The sequence below is a fragment of the Photinus pyralis genome, unplaced genomic scaffold (assembly GCF_008802855.1).
Source record: "Photinus pyralis isolate 1611_PpyrPB1 unplaced genomic scaffold, Ppyr1.3 Ppyr1.4_LG1, whole genome shotgun sequence".
Lineage (NCBI taxonomy): Eukaryota > Metazoa > Arthropoda > Insecta > Coleoptera > Lampyridae > Photinus > Photinus pyralis.
Window position 1 is genome coordinate 30,026,799 of NW_022170249.1, and position 22,196 is coordinate 30,048,994.

The 22,196-nt window shown below is 34.5% G+C and overlaps 2 protein-coding genes and 1 long non-coding RNA gene across 5 annotated transcripts; 1 reads left to right on the plus strand and 2 right to left on the minus strand.

Annotated features, from left to right (window-relative positions):
* Positions 1–363: 363 nt before the first annotated feature.
* On the minus strand, positions 364–4,204 carry LOC116160412. Of its 3 annotated transcripts, XM_031473603.1 has the most exons (7): positions 4,145–4,204; positions 3,861–4,079; positions 3,557–3,733; positions 3,280–3,504; positions 3,019–3,221; positions 2,801–2,963; positions 364–2,750 (listed from the first exon to the last, which is right to left on the minus strand). In XM_031473603.1, the coding sequence occupies exons 2-7, from the start codon at positions 4,072–4,074 to the stop codon at positions 2,617–2,619; spliced, it is 1,116 nt and encodes a 371-aa protein (XP_031329463.1). In that variant the 5' UTR covers positions 4,075–4,079; positions 4,145–4,204; the 3' UTR covers positions 364–2,616. The 3 variants fall into 3 exon arrangements, with proteins under 3 accessions (XP_031329463.1, XP_031329464.1, XP_031329462.1); XM_031473604.1 differs by having other exon boundaries at positions 3,557–3,718; positions 3,861–4,170; XM_031473602.1 differs by having other exon boundaries at positions 3,861–4,170.
* Positions 4,205–6,718: 2,514 nt separating this feature from the next.
* On the minus strand, positions 6,719–11,639 carry LOC116159494. Its single transcript, XM_031472477.1, has 4 exons — positions 11,615–11,639; positions 10,770–10,902; positions 6,774–6,982; positions 6,719–6,732 (listed from the first exon to the last, which is right to left on the minus strand). The coding sequence occupies exons 1-4, from the start codon at positions 11,637–11,639 to the stop codon at positions 6,719–6,721; spliced, it is 381 nt and encodes a 126-aa protein (XP_031328337.1).
* A 1,624-nt stretch (positions 11,640–13,263) lies between these two features.
* On the plus strand, positions 13,264–13,788 carry LOC116159376. Its single transcript, XR_004142971.1, has 2 exons — positions 13,264–13,585; positions 13,635–13,788. It is a non-coding gene; the product is annotated as an uncharacterized LOC116159376 (long non-coding RNA).
* The last annotated feature ends 8,408 nt before the right edge of the window (positions 13,789–22,196 follow it).

The following is a 22,196-nucleotide window of genomic DNA, read 5'->3' on the forward strand; positions in this document are numbered from 1 at the left end:
GAGGTTGATGGGTGAAAGTAGGCGGCTTGTGCCTACATCCCAGGCAGAAGCATGACGTCGTAATCACGACATTTATTCGTAATCCAAGACGTCTACTTAACCAATAATATGACGTCTTGACGGCGAGAAAATGACGTGAACATGTCACAGGCCATCGACGTCATTTTTTAACGTATTTTAAACGTCCAAAGTGACCTACTTTGGACGTCAATGTTAACGTGATATGGACCATTCTTGGATGTTTACGTGACGTGGTATAAACTTCTTTTGGACGTGTACTTCTGACGTTATTTAGACGTCTATATCGCGTATTTCTGACCACTTTTTATATTATTGCCGTCTGCACGTATACTTCATTAAAAATTAGGCATGAAAAAATTTATTTAAAAAAAATTCAATACAATGTATAATCAAAATGTATAAAATGTGTACAGTGTCACAGGAAATACGAATGAAGTAATGGAAATGATACCCAGTAATCGGCTGCAAATGATGGAATGACAATGCACTTTGCTTGTATGTCAATATGAGAAATTATTTTCATATTGGTCGACAAATTTTTCATTTTGTATATATACAACTGTTTTGAATTAATGGGATAGTGATACAGTGAATCATATTCTTCAAATTCACTAACAATAAAAAAAGTATTCTTTCGATTGATGCATGCTAAAATATTTTCTATTTGTACAACTGTTTTCTGCTTTGTTAAGCAATAACAATCAGCGATGGAGTGTGATTTAACAGAAATTGTTATATCTTTCCAATGTATTTTTTTATATTGTCTGTAATTATCGTTAATAACAGATGTAGGGGGGAGAGGACCGTTAAAATGTTCAAATTTATATACAATATCAGGGTTAACAATAGGTTTAGAAATATTATTGAATGACATTTCATGTAAACGCCTACAAAGTTGAGCTAGTGGTCTGTTCGGGGTTCTTACTAACTGTTTAAGTTGACCTAGATAATTCTCAAATGGGAATGCGGAGTAATTATCTAAACAACCATAAGACTGAATATCGTCGGACACATGTGAAAGATAATGTACATTATAGACATAATATTCTATGCCATATATCTGCTCAACATGTTTTACAAACATGTTCAAAAGTTCTGAAACAACGGTGGAATTATGTATTGCAAGGAGATATGGAGACACGGCTATAGATATAGCAACATGGAGCAAAAGAAAATGTTCATATGCACCTAAGTCAATAGTATTTGCCAATATTAGTGGTCCATAATAAAGCAAGAATGATCGAAATTCAGTTCCTTTCCATCTTGATAGGTCCGATAAACTCCTAGGTTTCCTGTTTATTTCTGTTGGAATATGCAGTTTTATGAGAATTAGCTTTTGAGATAAAGTAGTAACTAATTGAGAATTTAAGCGAACCTTTAAATTGCCACTTATCCATGTGTGTAATAACTTTCTCATTACACCTAAGCAGATATTGTGTAAATAGTCTATCGGAAATTGTGACACCATACCAACAGAAAGTTTTAGTAGTGGAGACATCCCTAAATGATGATCTTCATCACTTTGTAAAACAAACGATTTGTCTGTTCTGCGTGTTGCATTTATTCCTTTGTAAACAACTTTTCCATTCACATAATCTCCACTTTCCATACATCGTTCACAACATGAGTAGCCACCGTGAGATTTTATGCACTTTATAAATGCTCGCGCAGGAGCATCACAAATAAAACTGTGAATTTTGATTTTATAAGTCACATCAAATAAATTTAATCCATTTGTAATTAACAATGAAAGCTCCTCAATAAAGTTCTTCAAATATGTGTCTAGCGGTTTAGGTTTAGAATCGCCGAGAAAAATTCCTATAGGGAATGGTGAAATTATGCTACTACTACTTTTAGTTAAACATAAAATGGGCCAAATTTGTGTATTTGTGCTTCGATACAGTGGGAGTCCGTCTATATTAAATGATAGTAAAATAGTATTGTTGTCAAATCTAGCACCATCTAGTATTAAATTATGTAATGTTTTTGTCAATCCAAAATGATAATATTCACCAGTATCTAATGGCAGAGTATTAAGAGTTACAGGCGTTTTTAACAAGGTTTTACTACATAATGGCAATTGAGGATGTAATGGATGTAAAATGCCTAAAAGAGATGTAACACTTGAATGAGGCACTTTGCCAACTGTGGCCCATGACCGCAGCTTAATTGCCAAGTTGTCATCGTTTTCGTTAGGATTGGTACATAAAGTTTCAGGTGGCGTACTTTCCATGTGCTCGTCAATATTTTCAGAAATTAACTCAATTTCAATAGGTGGACAAATTTGTATATCACAATTTTGAGAAGACTGAGAACAGATACTGGAAGAATCATTTTCATCACTTCTATCATGCAAAAGATTTAGCGGACTATGTTCTATGATATTTGTGTTTGCCAAGTTATTACGATTAACAGGACAAATAGTTTCTTTATTTTCATTTAGCCTCTGTAAGGCTTTCTGGACTCTTCTATATATTTGTCGTGTGCCTACAATTTCTTTAGTTTTATAGGAACTTCTCTGCGACATGGTACACATTAATAACAAAAGTAAAATATATAAAAAAAAAGAACTATGATTAAAGTAATTGCACTTATCTAAATTCCTTGGTTACAGTTCTTCTTAGGTTGTAGGGAATTGGAAAGTCGTTGCGGGGCATGTTTTAGCCAAACCTTTATATGGGCAGAAATTTCTTCAGCTGTTGTGTTGGAAGTCGTTAATTGAACAGCCCCTTTAACAGTACATATTAATGATTTAAAATCACTTTCAATATTAACTTACGAATAATAACGGTTTTTACACGCAAATCGTTGAATGCCTTTTTATTTCCCCTTGACCCATAGAAACTATACAGCTGGGCAAGCTCATTGTTGAAAATATTTTTTAAAATAATGTTCGTTTTAGATCCAATGTCACGTCCGCCTAATGACGAGAAATATGCTGCCTAGAAAAAAATCACTAGGTAGTGGCATTTTCTTTTATTGAAGCGACTGGCTTACCAATTCTGCTAAATGTCCATCATCCATCAAATATGATTCTAATACGGTTAATGAATCAATTGAGCATAAAGGAAATTTTACAGGAATATCATCGGGTAAAGTGCCATGAACAACGGTTGTATTACTTTGTTTTTTTATCCATGACAGAATTTGGTTATTCTGTTCCTTGATATGTAATAGTAAGGGTACGACTACCTTAGAATCTGAAATAATATACGAAATATGTACCTGCAACTAATATTATGAATAAAAAAAACTTACCTAAATTTTCACGTTCTTCGCCACGTACCGCAAGTGGGGATCTTGTTGGAAGTCTTTGTCTGTTGATGGCATCAGCACATGATGATGGACTAGAGGGGATGGCATCAGCACATGATGATGGACTAGAGGGTATTGTTCGGAAACAATTTTTCTTATTGACATGGGTGGATGGACTACTCCGAGGTTCTGGTTGTGAGTAACTTTGTCTTGAACTTTGTTGATTAACTATAAGCAACAGTAGCTCAAAATCACAAAAAAACAGTAACTAATTGCTCACCTTTATCCAGCGAAAATCTTGGAGGCCGAGGTAATGTTGCAACGCTCTCCTCTTCGCTATCGTAAGACAGTCGTGGAGGCGGAACTCTTTTACGTTTTTCACTGAATTCAGTGTCCGACTGCACATCGGAGGTAACTTCGGCAGTTTTCAATTTCTGTCGTGCTTTAAGAAGATTGTCTAAAATAAAGAGTAAAATAAATACATTTGTTTAAACGAGGTGAGTCATGTGTACAATTCCAATACACAGGTAGTAACACTTTGCTTTTTCACTTTAGTTGTGGTTTGGATTAACAAAAAATTCTACCTGTTTCAAAAAAGATCCTCTTAACCGGGTATAACATCCAGGTATCGCCAGGTTCCTCTCCACTGCGTAGTGCACTTTCAAATTTTGTGGGTTGACTATAGGACGGCCAATGAACTCTCCGTTTCATTGGCGTGAGCCAAACTTTATTTACAATCGCGATCTCCCCCGCATCATTTTCGCCATCGCTTTCAAATTCGATACCAACGTACGCCATTTATTCTAACAGAAACATGCACATGCACAATAATAACCTCAAAGTTGAGTAAGTTCAAAATTTGCCTTACCTGTTAATAATACCTTCGAAGCTCAGTCAGTCAGTCAAATTCAGAGACTCTCTAATGTATCTGGTCAAATTGCACGTCTTTGTTTATACGATTTCAATTATAATAGTCAAAAGCAAAAAAATAACCGCCACTTTTAGACGTATTCGACATTCGAGAGATCACAGGTTCAACTTCAGAACGCACCTGCGCACTAAGCACAAAGGATGTGGTAGTTGTCTGTCATAGGTGTATCATGTTTATGGTAGTAATTGCTTTAGCATTAAATACAATTAGCATTGTATGGTAGTATGTATGTAGTAATATGTTTGAGTTTTGAGGTACCACGAAATTCTATTGATATGAAAAATAATTGCAATTTTCAACGTCGTTCTGACGAACGCATGACGTTTTTCTGTGACGCCATAAGATACACGAAAATGGTACCTTTACACGACGTCGTACACAGGTCATAAGACGTCGATGACCGTAAATCACCTTTATATGGCGTCATAATGACGACATGCTTCTGCCTGGGGAGAACCAGTTACACTCCCACCATGCCCGCAACTCAACAGACATTCGATTAAGGGGCACATACAGAAGCGGGGCTGTATTTGGGAAGAAAACGGTTCCTTTCGTTAAGCCGTTTAATTAGTTTTGTAAGGTCAATTGGTGAACGCTTAGTGGGCAGACCTTCCTCATTTAAGCGATTGACTTTTTGGCTGATTAAGAATTGTTTTATTTACACAATAGCATACTGCTGTTTTTTTCTTGTATTCTCACATACTCATGTCACTTAGAAACTGTTGCTATTCTTTAAGCGTTCTTAAGAAGCTATGCAACAAATCAACGTTACTGACTTTGTACCATGCCAACTTTCACTCTCATATTCGGTACAATATATGTACTTGGGGTGGCAGTACTCACGTTCAGCGCATACTTGTTCTGCAAAAACGCGCTATTAGAATTATATGCTCTTCACCTTTCAATACGTCGTGCAGACCGATTTTCAAAGAATTAAGGATATTGACGGTAATAGACACCTACATTCTGGAGATATGTTGCTTAGGGTTTAGAAAGAAATCGTTTTTTTTAAATCCTGAACATGTTTACAACACTCGACAGAAGATGTACTTAAACCCTGGCAAACACAGATCATCATTGTTTCAAAAAAATTTAACGTTTCGAACGTGTCAAATTTTTAATGCACTACCGCCAAATATTAAGGCCATTAAAACCTACAAAAAATTTAGATTTGCATTAAAACAATTTCTAGTAGAAAAAGCGTACTATCACCTAAATGAATACTTAAACATTTGAGTTGAAAATTTGCCAAACATGCAGGGGTTTATTTCCTCCAAAAAAGTCCACACCCTAAAGCTAAAGATGGAAGTTTTGTAGTTTTTCCGTTTAGAAAAAAAAAACATGAAAACAAAATTATAAAAAATATGACAAATTTCGATACGACAAACTCAAAAGGTATGTCACAATTTAAAATGACTGGGGGGGAGGTGGAAGGAAGTGTGTAGTCGAGTACCATGCCGTGGCAGTCTTTCTCGAACTTGCAACATTCAACATTAGATGTCTCGAATATTTGCTTATAAAAACTTACCCTTAACGAACTTTGCGTTCACATTCATAATAAGGCAAAGCCTTTCGAGGAAGTCCAATTCGAACAGACGTTACAGTTCTCCAAATTTGCTCTGTTTCGCGTATGTCACCCTAACCACCGTCGACAATATTTTTTCAGCTAGTCGAAACCTCGACTGTAATAGTAAAACAAAGGGGATACTTTGAAACAAGGGTTGTCATTAGAAAGTTAGTGGAAGTTGAACCTGCAGTGTTAATAAAGTAAATAAAACACTATCCCTCTAAGTTCGGCGCCGTTTACGATCGATCAGCTACGAATTTTCTTTGAAAGCACACAACAATGTGCATGCTCCACCGCCGCGCAGAGGAATTTCCCAGAAAACCTTTTTTTTAAATCCGGAATTTCCATCAAAATCAGTGCAAAATCAGTAACCGAATTAAAACCACAAACGTAGTTAACGTTATTTTTTCTCCTTTTTTTGTAATGTAGGTAAATTAAATTTCTATTTTCTATTTGATTCAGAACTTAATTTAAATGGTTTCTTAAAAAATTAAATTAGTTTTTATTTAATGTACAAAACATAAAAATAAAACTCAATAACGTGAATGTCGGAAATAAAATTTCAACTGCCTTTACCTAACATCAAGCGAGAGCAAAACAAAAAAATCAATGTAGTCAAAGTGAATTTAATTTTCTCATACGTGAAGATTTTTCTAATTTTATTAATATGCACATAAAACTACATCAGGGTGTCCTTTAATGATTTATTAAACGCTATATCTTAGTTCATGCTGGCAATTTTGACTAATATTACTAATTAAAAACTTCAATTTAATCTTAATTATCATGTACACTATCATTAAGCATGGTAATTTAATCAGATTACTTCCTGCGTTTCGTATTGAAATTAATTATCTTGTTATGGAACGACTCTGCTCTGCAGACTAAACGTCAACTGTTGCTAATTTCACCATTGTATTTTATATGAACTGATGGTAATAAAGTCAAACTTTCCACTCTTCAGCGCAAAATTAATTAATCTGTTTATGATAAACTTACCGATTACGGTGAGATTAACTTTACTATTTCGTGTTTGGGCAATTTTAAAATCCACCCTACATCGATATACACCCTGGTCGGACTCCCGGATGTGGTCAACACCCAGTTCTGCCGGTTGCTTCTCGGGCATAAAGTAGGCTCTGTTTGCAAACACATTTTCATCGGACCACCGCTCTGCAAGGCCGAAATCCCGCTCTCTTCCATCCACACTGTAAACAGAGAATGTAATGTGTTTAAGTCAGCGAAAGACTATTGACGTCGACATTTTTTCATATTTTTTACAAGATTACTGCCAACGTTTTATATATTTTCGCTGTAAGGGCTCCTTTGCTTTGTCTGTGTTTAGAAATGAGTAAAATGGAATGAAATGTCAACATCCTCGAGGAAAAGTTTAAAATAGACGCGACTTCCCGGATAATAAATTTTCAGACCTTCTCTGGAAAAAAGAGGGCTAAAACTTTTATTGATCTACTTTAGCTTTACTTAATAGTTATGACCTAAATAAAAATATTATTCGTTGTTTTAGATATTTCGCGAGAGTAATATCAGAGAGCAGAAGTAATGAAGGCAAATCTGAGATTTTTCAACTCGCTTGATATTCTCCACGCTATTTTATTAAAAGCAATTTCTTGTTTGAGGTTGATATGGATACACCGCGAGTTTCACGAACTTCTTACCTTAGTTGGGACACTACATGTACGTGGGGTATTAGTTAGTTTCCAAATTTGTCTCGTGCTTCTGCATCGTTCACTTAGTTTATCGCGTTAAACTTAACAGACTCTATGCGCTGAAGCATACACGTTAAACGCAATGTATAATATTAAACTCGGCAATAATTCAAAGTCGACCCCAGGGAAGTAGCTCAAGTTTTGGACAATCGTATCATTAAAACGGGTCCCTGATATGTATAGAAATGGTCAATATTTTCCTAAATTAAGATATTCATAGCTGTCGCTAGAGGGGTTTTTACATCTACTGCAATCAAGACAAGTATGTTTGTCTTCTATTCTTTGCAAGGTTTGGTTACTTTAAGCATTGCGATTATTGTACCCCCATCAGATATCTTTCTGCAAAATGTACCCCAATTTGTTTACTTACAAGCAAACATTTAAAAGGAGATCCTTGCACCTACAAAACAAAATGCCAAGAAAACTAGTCTAATAAACCGATGCAACGAAATATCGAAGGATCCTCAGTATTACTATCACTTTTAACGACAATTTGTTTTAAAATTACATAATACATTTTATAGTGCATCAAATCATATCTTAATTGGTCGTTGAGATAATGCTCTTGGTCTTTCTCCCAACGATCTTGGTGCATAAATAACGATTTTGACATATATTTTGATCAAAATCCATGTGACCCCAGAAAAATAATTTATCATCTTTGAATCATACACATGCGTTTATCAAATGTGCATGTGATAAACAGGGAGGACAGTTATTTCGAGGTTTTTGAGACTGTCATCATAGGTGCAAAACCAATTTATAATAATAATAATAATAGTAACATATATTTACCCAACAGCATAAGGCCAATAACAGGGCAAAACCTTCATAAGCTATAACATGCTAACCATAATGCTTAAGAAAAATGAAGTAAGTAAGTAAGTTAAATCTAATTAATTTTAATACAATTGACAAAAACAAAAAAATTTGAAAATATCAAAAACACTAATGAGGTACAAATACATTCTTAGCAGATTCTAAGATGTGAGTTATAGAGTCATTGTGGATATCAACTAAATCAGAGATAAGGTTGTATCTAGAGCACATTAAATGGACGGGAGCTCTTGGTAGTAAATTTGTACGAGATTGGGAGACATAAAATGCATCAAGCTGTCTACTATTAAGCCTAGGCACACCAAAATTAATACATGCTAAAAGTTGAGGACAATCAGTAATATTGTTTAGTAATTTATATAAGAAAGTAAGACAAGTTATAATTCTCCTAAATTCACAAGATGTCATTTTAAAGGTATTTAATAATGTTGCATGATCAAATCCTTGACAGAGATACGCCCCAAACTGCTTTAACCATAAATATTTCAAAAATTTTCTTTGGATATTTTCAACTAAGCTTTTATAATATTTATAGTGGGGGTTTATTGCTAATCACCTAGAGTTTTCGATAAAATCCTAGCAGCTCATCATGGAAAGTAAAAGAAACTACAGCAAAAAAGTTTCTCGATGTAAAATTCCAAAGGACCGAATATTGCCAGGTCATATTTTTATGTATATGCTTGATCATACATTGAAAAATCGGATTTTTATAGAAAAGATGCGCAACTCAAGTAGCATTTTAAAATCAATTTAACTAAAATCCGGTCTGGAAATTTTTTCGTTTGTTCGTAAAAGTTAATGTAATCTGAATATTCGTAGTAAACAAAAGTTTTTCTAAAACGCGTATTCATTGGGCGAGTCGGGGGGCCGGGAATTCTTTTTTTCGAAAATGACCTACAGGAAAGGGCGGATTACTTTGGTTAATGTAAGAAATGAGCGAGGAAAAGGGGACTTTTTGGTTAATTTTAGTAGATGTAAGAAGTTTGTTGTGTAGTTCAATGTTTTTTAACATAGTCAGTGTATTATCAACGCCTTTGTCTATGTTCACGATTTTTATTACAAGAAGTGTACTTCATTTAAATCAATAAACAAGAAATTGAATAGAAAAAAAGAATCAGAAGCAACACCAGTTTGTTAGTGTCTTTTTGCGAATCTGTGAAAGAGAATTGGAGACAGGACCGGATTTTAGAATTATTAACGTTATAAAATAATGAAAATATTATTAACCAATACGTTTCAATCGATCGTATGTGCGTAATACATTGTTTGTAGTCCCTGGGCATCTTCCTTTCTTTTCAGCATTACTAGTTTGTCGAATAAATCTGTGTCCTACGTAAATGATCAGCTGTGTGTCCGAATTACGATCATTCGATCAAGGATATACGAACTTACCGTTAGTGTCCAGGGTTTCGCTTAAATCGGTTACAGATGTTGACGAAAAAGCACGAATCTCTTTTATTACCCGAATTCGTATATAAAGAAAAAAGGAGGGACAGGTTTAAGTGTAAAAACCATTTTATTAATTTTGAGTTGTCATGATTTATATAAAATATTCTTAATATCGACCGACCTATTTAATGATGTTATGCACATTTTCACATAACTGTCCCTTAAGTGTAGGATAATTTAATTTTTTCAAATAGAAACATACTTTTTATTGAATACTATTATTCTACAACGGAAAATAATAAAGAAACGTTTTCGCTATACACTTACCATTTTTTGAAGGCATCAGTCTTCCAAAAGCGCAAGGAAGCTGTTCCGTCAAGAATTTGGCACATTTTTATTCGAATAAATTCAGTTGGGTGTTTCAGATTTAAATGTTTAAAAGTTATATGCAAATAAACTCAAATACCCTTTTTCATATACCTTACAATTAAAATCAGATATTTAATCTGTACCTATGTTTTGGATGGATCCAATAATTAATATCACAGTGCTGATATTTAATACATTAAGTACTTATAATAACTATTCCATACATGAACGTATACAGAACTAATTACGCCAACAAAATGTTATGTATAAAGCACCATATACTTTTCTACTCGCTTTTCTATATTTAAAATAACCATAACATTAACAGGCAGTATTTTTGATAATACATCTAATTGATTTTGATGATGTATAATTACACTATTTATAGTTAGGAGCTTTGATGTAGTTTACCTCTGATACCTTTGTAACGCTTTTCCTCGAATATGAAATTACTCTCGTTCATGTGGCAGTAGCCGAATACCAATATTTTAGAGTGTACAATTAAATCTCTCGGTAAACGTAATGTTAATTTGGAATTTAGGTGTTCTCGGAATGCATAACTGCACCCTGTATATATTTTTTTGCGTACAGACCAGCTATTCGCGCCTTTGGGACCGTTTCGAGTGAACCACTTGTCTCGTATTTTATATGTACAGAAAAATGAGAAACATACCTGTAAATTGGAGTTCCCAAGTCCTCTTTATACCATAAGACTAAGAGCACATGATCGTTTGGCACAGACGTAGCGATATCGCAAGGAAGATACGCGGGGTCTCCAGAAACAACCTGAAGATCCGTTACTGACACTGGAAATAAAAGACGGATTACAGTTATACGCATTAAAGAGATAAAAACAATCAAAACAAAAAGGCAAAATACTTTAAAGGAAGCACACATTATACCAAACAAAGAAAGTTTAAGATAAAACAATATTTTTTGGCTATTGTTATACGTTACGAGAAAAGTTTTCGCCGATTCTAGTAAAGTTGGGTTCTTTTAAAGCTCTGTCAATCGAAAAGAAAATAAATAAACGCGTTACGGTAAATGTCTGCAGTTTCAACTGCTTCGGCCTCACATCTCGGGAAAGCTATGGATATCGAAACTTTTAATTCCTTTCAAATACGTAGAGCATTGTATGTAAATCAAAAGTATTTTTCTTTCAATATCCGGATTTAATAAGTTGATAACTGAAAGTAACATCAAATTTAAATGCTTTTTTGAACGTTCGATGGTTTAAATTTGAAATGTAACGTGCATTAATACACCTGTATTGAATTTCGAATATGCTTTGTTCGAGTATTAATTAACAAGAGCGCCTACCCGGTGTCTTGGGAAGTTTTATTGCGATTGTACAATTTTACCCCTTCTGGGTTATGTGCGAAAGCATTTAAATAATTTGTGAACATCAGTACATATTCATTATCTTTGCAATCTCGGTTAAGTTATGATCGGGTTTGAAACGCGAATGTTGTTGGAAACCACCACTTCCTTCTAAAGCGGCTGGCGCATTAAGATTACGAGTAGAGCGAGGCCCTTCAGGCATTACTCAACTAATTATATACCCTGTGTCTTGGGAAGTTTTCTTTTGATTTTTTACAGGTTTGGATGCGAGAACTGAGCTCACTTCTTGGCGTCGACAGCTAACTTTATGCAAGGTAAGAGTTGTCTTATATATTTTACTTGGATTTGGCCCTATACGTGCTAATTTTTGGTCCGAGATATCAATTTATTATTTTGTGGGACGTTGTTTTTAGATGCAGTAATCAATTTAATCGATCATTATTGATTAAGAGTTTGGGGAATTTCAATTGTAGTATTACTGAGAGTTGTGAGTAACGTAACTTATAATGAATATTTATGTGATACGTTATCCACTTGTGCCACCTATTTCGAGATGTAAGTCTTCGAAGTGAGTCTTATGAACCTATTATTTTAATAGCAGTTATCCCATAAATAAATTTGTAAAATAAAGTTTAAAAATCCTAATAGGGGAACCACAATTGGTCCAGTAATACATTTTTCTGTTATAACGTTGAAGATAAAATAAACTGTTTCGTCGGGGAAGTGGGAATTATTCTCAAACGGAAAACACGAGCTGAAAAATTGCTGCAAATGTTTGGACGACATAAATAACAAGATTGGATCTTGCTTATTTAAAAATTTTAATTGCGGGCATGGACGCGCTCCCTAAATGAACCGACCGCGTGTGTCGTACTGAAAATTTGTTTTCTGCTTTCACACATATAAGTATAATGGCGTGCAATCGGTAAGGGGTCTTTACCGATCATAATTACGAAAAGTTTCCGAGTTTCTGTCATTATACAAATCGAACAAACGGTCAAACTTGGCATCACATATAATTTAATCTTTTAATGTGTAATTTAAGTAGTAAATCATATGCCCTATGAATATTATGGTCAAATATAAAATGTAATTTATATTACATTAACCAAACCGTGGAATAATGACTGCTAACATTAGTAGGCCGAGTTCGTTTCTAGTGCTTGATTTTGATTTGGAACTTCATTACCATAATTACATTCAAAAAGTTACATTTCTTAGTTCATCTAACGTGTAAGTCCCAGAACGCCGTAAACTACTCTTTGTTACTTTCAATTAGCACTATCACATTTAAATGGTAATTAAACTGTCAGTTGCAAATTCGCCATATATCCCACAAAATTGTACGCTTTACATGAACCGACATTATTTATGAATTTCATGAAGGGTTTCACAGACTAAGAAATGCAGAGCATTTGAAAATTTATGGGATACCTGTTAAGAATGTTCGTAATCGGCGTTTTCTTTATTTTGAGCAATTTATGCGGGTGCATGCCAGGGTGAAATTAACGAGAATTAGTCTAATAAATAACGCAATACTTTAGTAACCCACGGTGTATAAATTAAAATAGGATTTGTAAATGATTTATTGTACCTTTGATATTAAATGTTTAATCGTAATAAGAAATCTGAACTTTTCACATGTGTGTACTCTGTCAGCGGTGGTCATTTGTCACCCTTTTACGTTAATATTTTATTTTGTACGAACGCCCCTTCATTCTTTTCGCCAACAACTAGTCACGTAATTTTCTTGGGAAAACAACTTAATGGCTAACATAAGATTGGTCTTTGCATGTAGATCCATTTAATAGGACCATGTTACAGTTCAAATTTCAATTTCCTATAGCATTTTAGTACCTGGCTTTATACAAAATTTGTTAGATGTCGTTTAAGGTTTTAAAGTAAAATTTAAGGCGATAAATGATAACGCCGATCGCTATTATTGGAATAATTGGGTATTGTTGCTTCGCACTTGGTCGTTGTTGCATCCATTTTGATATTAATCGAGTGCGAATATAAAAGTAATTGAGTTATCCTTAGTAAAGGTAGTTAGAAGTATCTAATTAGCATTGTCTTAGAAGACTTGATAACTCAAGAATTAATTGATTTAAACAGCAACTTATATCTGCAGGCCGCCCGTTATCTCAGGTATTATTTCTATTGTATTACGCGGTTTTATCGTCAATAACTATTTTAGGCCTGTTTATTTTTCCGTTTTCTTTCCCATTTTGGGATTTCGCCTACTTTTGATTTGGAATCGTATATAAAGGAGTTCGTCCGAAAATTAGACGTACCCTATCACCGTTTCTACTTGAAGATAATTGCCCAGGAAATGCCGCACGCCAAGAAGATTATCATTATCACCTTTACCAATTTATCAAAATGGCCGCTGTCGTCCCAAAGATAAGCTAAGCTTCAGTTAAGGTCAGCTCTCTTTTATATTTATTATCACCAACTATTGGAGTCGCCGAATTTCCGTTTACTATCGAACATCGAATATCAACTTTAACTTTCTTATATCGAACGAATACATTTTTTTTATTAAGTTATTATCACTAATTAGAGTCAAATTTTGAAGTAAAATTCTGTCAGGGAATCTACGAGGTCGCTCCAAAAGTTACTTGAACGCGTTATAAGGTTGCGTGTATATTTAGGGTGTTCCCTTAGGCGGTATCGTCAAACCAAGTCAGCATTACAGTATTTTAGTTATTAATTTTAAAACTTGGTTTGGGGAACCGGGTTGCGAGCGCTCCCGACTCACACCTACGGCCCTTCCGTCGGCACAATTATTGCAGTTTTTTTTGGTTTTATCACAGGTACCATAATTAAAATAAGTACCCACAATTATTATAGTTATTCCAGAATTCGTAGATTTCCATTTGCGTCAATTTGTTAAATCAAATATTCAACTCAATTTCACGTACTTATTGTTTTAATTTAATTCTGTATTCGAATCGTATCGAAGTTAATTTAATAGAATACTACTATCTTAGCACCGCGTAATTTATTTATCTATTTATTACTAGAGATTTTAATGGACTTATCCTGGGTCAGGTAAGCAGTACTGAATTGGTGACAGTGATTAAAGACCCTGGCGCCCTTATCTCATTTTTATCTATGCTAAGAACCTACGCCCTAGCGGCCGTGCATACTGTTCCAATAGAATTTGTTAGCATTCTCTGGAAATTATTATTTATTTTAAATTGCGGTAGCAACCATCTACAAACGTTTAACAAGTTTTCCTCTTTATGGTTTTGACTAGTAAATTCAACCTAACTAGATACATTTTCGTGGCCACGGTCATTGTGAATCACCCCTAAGTTAATGCCAAACCTAACGACAACATACGGAACAATTTTTTATACACAAATTACCTTATAAATATAATCAGTAATCACAATAGACTCATGAGTTTGGAGATTTTCTTGCTTGAACTACTTTAAATGAGAAACTGGTTTTTCTTTCAAATCCAATTGAATGGGTTTATAAATGGTAAAAGTACATGCACCACAAAGGGATCCAATTTTCCTTGATAATTTTCAGCTTCCAACTTCCTTTAATTTCACAGAAATATAATAACTTTACCTCAGATACTGCTACCCTTCTGCAGGTGAGTAGATATACAATTTAGAACCTGGACCGGTTCAAGCTCGCTAACCACCTGGTGGTGTCTTGGAGAGTAGGTCAAGATGAATCTTACCTCCCATGTACCGGTGACCTTCTACTTGCCACGTAGCGATGACCTTGGAGAGTAGGTCATGGTGCAGTCGTTTTCAAGGCCATCAGAGGTCAATGACCTCGTGTTTTGTGTTGCCATATTTCAATCTCAAGACTACCAAAAATCAACGACCCCATTTTTTGCGGTGTCACATTTTACTCCTTGGTCATTAAAGGTCAATGACCCGTTTATGTGAATAAAGCATGAATCTAAAGTGTACCAACCTAATTTACGTGTTCGCGTTCCAGAAGTATCGTTAGCTCCACTACCCTTTTTTTTCTAAAGTTTAGTTCTTACAAAGAAACATTTTAGTAAAGATAAATTGTGTTCTAACCTAAGCAAACTTTCATTTACTTTTTAATTAATTGTTTTGTTAATCATCTTTTGCACTAGTCTTATATTCGCCTTAGTCATTCCAATTTGCCTAATATACTCATCTAGCGTCTTTAATTATGCAAACGTATCTCTTGTTAATCTAACTAAATCGCTACTTGAAATAACAGCATCACTCATAGTTTCCTTTTCAAACTGATGTATCCAAATAATGACATAAATTTTTTTTTATTTTTAGTGAAATATGTGACGCACGCACCCTTAATGGATATTTAACAAATTATGAGACACTTAATAAGGATGTAATGATATAGAAGTGGGGCCAATGACCCTTGATAACCTTGAAAATGACACCTAAAAAGGGGGTGTTGACATTGGATTACTTCAAAAATTAAATTTGGCAACAAAAAATTGCACGTTCGACTGTGACAATGAAATTTGAAACAGGAAAAAAGATGCTATTGCTTTTCGATGACCTTGTGAGTAAATTTGGACTTCGCAACAATTGGGCCATTAACCTCTGATGACCTTGAAAAAACAATGACAGAAAAAAATAAAATCATTGAACTTTGAAAACGTTGAAAATAAAATATGACACCACAAAAATTGGGCCATTGGCCTTGACAATTAAATAAGATGCGGCAAAAGTGAGGTCATTGAACGTTGATGCCCTTGAAAATAAAATAAAACAAAATAAAAAAGGGGTTTAGTGACTTTAGAAGTAAAATGTGGCACCGCAAAGAAATTGATCTTTGCTGCCTTGAGGTTCAAATATGACAACACAAAACATGGGGTTACTGATAACATTGAAAACGAATACTCTCGCACATTGACCTACCCCCAAGGTCACGGCCGCGTGGCAGGTTACCTTCACCTTGACCTACTTTCCGAAATCGCCATCAGGTAGCGACCTTTTGAAAAATTCCGGTGAAGCAAATGTTCTCTGGTTTTTTCAACGATTAATCTTTGTGTTTATGGGTTATAGGAAAGCAAACACAACGGTTCGTTCTTAACGAGTTTTGTAAAAGTTCTAAATCTTTCTCATGTTACCGCAACAGGCGAACTCTTCACTAGTAACAATTTTACACTTTGCTTTTATTACAATTATATTATTACGAATTCCAAATACAAAATTCAATCCCTTTTTTGTTATTGTTACATACGCGCCGGAATAATTGGCACTAAACGTAAACAATAGCCCCTTTGGTGCAAAGAAAAATATAGCACCGGCACGTTTAATTGGTTTGTCGTTTACTAATACAGTAATAATTCGGTACGCGATGGTAAATCACCTACCCAACTGCTCAAGTATTTTATTATCTTCGATTTATACAATAATTGTATAATGAATATTGATTTAACTGTAAACCAACGCAAATCACGTTTAAATTTACAAAATACCCGCAATCACAATTTGGTTTTCCGGTGCCCGAAAAAAAAAACTTTCAATCGTGAAAAGTTCGAACGAAACTATTTCGTGACGAAGTTATATGAAAGTGGCAGTTCCTAACCGAATCTCTTCTCAAACTTCCCCGGATTAACACATTGCTTTTTTTTACTAAACACTGCTTGCTCTGGTAATCCATACCCAAATGAATGCAAAATCTTACTATGGACCACGCACAAACTCAACGGCGAACTAATTTAAAACCTTCCTGAAGACCCCTTATTTAATTAATTACTCGTTATTACTCAATTAATTAGTGATTAATTAAGGCCTTTTTCAACACGGCTAATTAAGTAAACTATTATTTTGTTAAGTCTCGACACTCAAATTCACTTCGCAGGAGGATTTTGACCGGAAAAACAATAACCGGCCGGCCCGTTTTTACTACACACGTACAGGCGGCAATCGACCAATTCGTCTCACCGATGAGAATTCTATTGGAAGTAACGTACAAAGGAAGACTAACGTATAACATTGTTTGAACGTGTGGCAATTATGCTAAAGCTCAAACATCAGCTTTTGCAGAAGCTGAAACTGGTACCTAGATATCGGTGTAGAGACATACCAGGACGCAATATCGTCTCCCGACGCAGATGAATTAATGAGAATTTAATTTCTTGGATATATCCCGTGAAGAAGGAGATGGCGACATTATGTAAGAAAATTTTAATTACCAGCAGAATATGAATTACATTGCGTAAGGAAAGGGTAATAAAGTAGGTACTTTCAGTTGTTCATTAAAGCAATAAAATTTAGGTAATATTATTTTATTAGAATACATGTGGTTTTGTAACTTAATTAATTGTTAAAAGATGTGCGTCATTCTTAGAAGTTTTCCACTGTAATATAGTAACCCTTGACCACATTCCGTAGATTCCCGTCGTTTGTAATACAGGAATGATATTTAACTTGGGAGTTGAATCCAGAATTGCAGCAAAATGCTTTTAGCCTAATTTGTACCTATACAAACGCCGGTATTAAATGCGTTTGTTTAGGTACATACCTACAGAGCTTGCAATTGAACATACCAATTCAAACTGAGTTTAGTAATGTGGTCTCTATTTTCTATATCTCATGAATACCTTGATTAAACAACATGCCATTGCAATGCGTTTCATACAGATTTACTTGAAATGATTGAAAATAACACCATAGATATGCATTATGCACAATAATGCTAGGACGAGATAAAGAGTTGCAGGGAAAGATCGGCAGAGACAAGGTATTGTTTTTGCTTAAACCATTGAATTTCAATGCTTAAACCTAAAAGATTGCCGAAATCAGTTTGAGAGTTGAAGTTATGTAGAAAGTCCCCAAGCAATTAAAAACTTACATAGGGCAAGTCCGGGCTAGATGAAACTACTTCGACGATCGTCAATGATCAGTTAGTAAACAAGTAAAGTATAGCCTTTTGCGCATGTACGTATTGTAGAAACAAAAAATTTACGTTTGAAGCGATAATTAGGAATTAAATTAAAAGCCTTGTGTGGTTGCAATATTTTTTACATGCGCGTACTGTATGTGATTGGCAAGTTATTTTGTGATAATAACGGCAGAAAAGCAGAAGAGAAGTTGATAGTGGGGTGGGTGTGGGGGTAAGGGAACGCAAAGACCTATACAACACAAAAGATGTCCGCTCCTTTTTCTCTCTGATAGAATGTACTTATTAGGTAATTTAAATTTCTTTTTTTTTTTACAGAAATAGGACAAATTTTCAGAACTTAAGTTACCAATCGTTTTGTTCGTGTATAAGAAATTTTCCAATAGAGAGTTATTGCAACTGAACATAGCGTATGCCGTTCGTAAATAGCGGAAGCGCTAATGTCATGTAACATCGAAGCTTCTAGGTTTAAAAGGAGAGCTACTGCAGGCCTTTTGTTAACGTAGAAATTTTGTCATTTAAAAGTAGACATAGGGGAAACAACACATGTAAATTCCTATGTCTACTTCTTAATAAATATCACTTTAAGTTGTTTACCATATACGTAACCGGTTTTTAATAAAAAAAATAAACCATATTATTTCCAGGATTGATTACTGTAAATAAAGTTTCTGGAGTAATTATCGAAAAGGTGAGCTATCTCTCGCGGACTTATTAAACCTAAATGTATACAAGATAATGGGATTTCTTGGAGTGTATTTCTCCAGTTACTTATTGGATTTCCGTGAGCAGTTAGTCTTTATTGATCGTTGAATAATGCATAGCTAAAAATGGAATTAGATGTTTTCTTCCTGTTTGATATAAACTCATTAAACCAATCGAATCAGGTGGTAAGCTTATCGTAATTGTTCCGCTGCACAAGTCTCAAGTCGGAATTAAATTTTTCCCTATAATCACAACGAAAATGCCGGATTGGTATTGTAAATAACAGAGATATAGTAATAATGCTTTATCGCCACCAAACGTTGCTATCGAATAAACCCTTTTTATTCCATTGTGTACAATTTTAATTAAATTGAGATTTAACATTATTATTTTGAAACTTTTGTTTCTGCAATCTTTGACTGCGGATGTCTAATACCAATGCTGTATCAAAATACATTGTTGCTTAATCACGTAATGCTGAATGCGGCTGTTAGTAGGTTTATTATCTGTAAATCGATTAGTTCTATCTGCACTGACTTGAATTTGATATAACGGAGTGCTAGATTATTAACTACGGCGTAGGTGAACAATGAATTGGTATACCAAGTGACATGGAAATTGCAACACCAGAAATGTGATTGAATTTGTGACCAAACTTAGGAGTAGTAACTAGTAATTGATTAAAACATCAAACAAGCTAAATTTAAATTACTGGTTTCACACTCTCTGACCTTTCGTGGTGTCGATTCCAACAGAAGGTCAATTTAATCTAGATGTCCCATCAAGCAATCAACAATTCATGCCAAAGTTGGTCCAGCGTCAAGTTCAGTTTTTTTTATTTTATAGTATATGTTAAAATGAAATGTTAATAGGTTCGAACGAGTAGGCTAAGTCGCTGTTTAACCGTGAGGGTAGATAAAGAGATCACTTTAACCGCTAGGGCCGATAAAGTTAAACATATGATTGTGCATTCTAAGAACATCTGTCATTCTATTTCAAATGTCAGGTGCAGCACGATATAAAATGACGTTTAGAACATTTTGACAATGTTGTTTCTATGACCAACCGCGACGACAAAACCTAAGCTTGTTAGTTTTGACGTCTAAATTAAATTCTGCTTTACAATTGACTTATATGGCTAAAATAAAGTTTTGTATTATACACGACGATAAAGGAAAACGAATCATCTCGTGAAAGTTAATTCACTCACAGGTTAAAATTTCTCTTTATCGTCTAATATAATAAATAACTATTAATTTCGTATGTTATTGTAGAACACGTGTTTAATTGATGGTTTTTCTTATTCAGTTCTTAGCTTAGCGCCTTCGATTGCGGTATTAGTTTGGTGTACACGTGGATTTTTAGCGGGGGTTCTTCACTGATTTATGGTCCATGAAGAGAATGAGGAAATTTAATAAAAAATGAACGACCAATGAAGCTTTATCGAAATCACTAAAAGTGGAAAATACAATTCAAAAAGAAATCGTGTGAGAGAAATATGCAACATGGCCAACCAGCTCATTTCAGAAGATAATACGAAATCGTTTCCGATCGATAACCGCCGCGCCGGCAATTAAGGACAATTATAAATAATATGAACATGAAAATGGGGATTCTGATAGGATTGCAGCCCGAAAGGAAAACGCCCTTAGTTGCTAAATTGGGTTGGAGTTCCCATTTGGTAGAGGATTACCTATCAGTATGGAAGTGTTACAAATGCTGGGGCATCGGTCATATGTTCAAGCACTGCAAGGAGTCTGAGGAAAATGCGGTGAGAAAAGGGTAGAGAAGAAATGATTTCCCAGCGAATATATCCACATGTGCCACTTGTAAAATGGCAAACACGAAAAGAAGAACACCGTTTGGTATAAACAGTGTCGGGTTGGACGTTAAAGTTTAGGTCCAGTCCTCGGGTTGTTTAATTACTAATCAAATGTTCATTTGAATTCATTTAGTTAATCTGGTGGGTTTCCTTACGGTTAAGCACAAAACGATTTTGCGTATCTAGCCTGTATCCAAGGTATTTGTTTACTTGTTTCGTTATAAAAAAAGATTATTTCCTAGCATTATTAAAGATAGGAAAATTTTATCTCATTTTCGTTATTAATTTGTTTTGTTAATTCATTTATGTGACAGTTTAGATTTGATTTATTGGGTATTTCGTTTATTCTTATAAAAGATTGATGTAACTATCAAGAGAGAAAGAAGGATTCCTTTTAATCGAAAAAAAACTATTTGTTTTGTAGTGTGTATTTTAGATAAGATAATTCCGCGTAAAATCTGTTTATGTGGCTGAAGATAGCGTCGGACATCACACAACATTCGAGTAGTCACGTCGCGACGGCCGAAATTAAATTCAAGGAAAGCGTAGTAACGTTTGCGCCATATCGACATACTTGCCGCCGAATGCAAATTTAAGATAGATAGGTGTCGGGCGAGGTTAATACAAAATCGTCGATTAGGGGTTCGCCAGAAAGGTTGAAAGAACAAAACCAACGCTGGGACATAAATAAATAAATATAATGTATTGCGGTGTTATGTGTTAGGATCAGTAATTTTTCATAGGATAAGCATTAAGAATTTTCAAAAATTTAGTTAAATTTAAAATTTTTGAAAATCAAAAACAAAACTGGACGAACCCCGCTAAAATACCACAAGGTAAAATACCGGGTATCTGTATAAAATGCATTGAATTAAAAAAGGCTCGAGTTTATCACACGCTTACTAAGAAATGTAACCTTATATCCTTATTAAATAAAAAGGACGAAATTTGATCTCCGAATATTGGTAAACAACGACTCGTTGATAAACGACAAAAAAACGCAAACATGTTCGTTTACAGTCGACCAGTTTGTTTTTACGACTATTACCCAAAACTAATATTCATTTGGGAAAACTGCGATATTTTTTTAAACTAGAAAACGAATTTCGCTTGACTTATTTCTGCGAGAAATTCAAAAATTTAAATTCAAACAAAAGCTCTCGTTACATTAATAATGAAAAAAAAATACACGAATTTTTTTCAGTGGGAACTGAAACACAATTGGCATTTGCATCCAAAGAACAGTATAATAAAATTCGTAAGAAAAGTTTATCTGTTCATCACTTTCGTTCGTAAAGGTTCATGCGAAATTATTCCGGTACGGTAAAAGTTTAAAAAGAAAACCAGAAAGTC

Coding starts and splice junctions, on each gene's coding strand:
- LOC116160412 (XM_031473603.1), bottom strand. CDS start 4,074: ATGGCGTACGTTGGTATCGAATTTGAAAGCGATGGCGAAAATGATGCG. Junction 2,964..3,018: donor ATGGACATTTAGCAGAATTG/GTAAGCCAGTCG, acceptor ATTTTTTTCTAG/GCAGCATATTTCTCGTCATT. Junction 2,751..2,800: donor TGTAAAAACCGTTATTATTC/GTAAGTTAATAT, acceptor GTACTGTTAAAG/GGGCTGTTCAATTAACGACT.
- LOC116159494 (XM_031472477.1), bottom strand. CDS start 11,639: ATGCCTGAAGGGCCTCGCTCTACTC. Junction 10,903..11,614: donor TGAAGGGCCTCGCTCTACTC/GTAATCTTAATG, acceptor TTTTATTTCCAG/TGTCAGTAACGGATCTTCAG. Junction 6,983..10,769: donor TTGGGAACTCCAATTTACAG/GTATGTTTCTCA, acceptor CTCTGTTTACAG/TGTGGATGGAAGAGAGCGGG.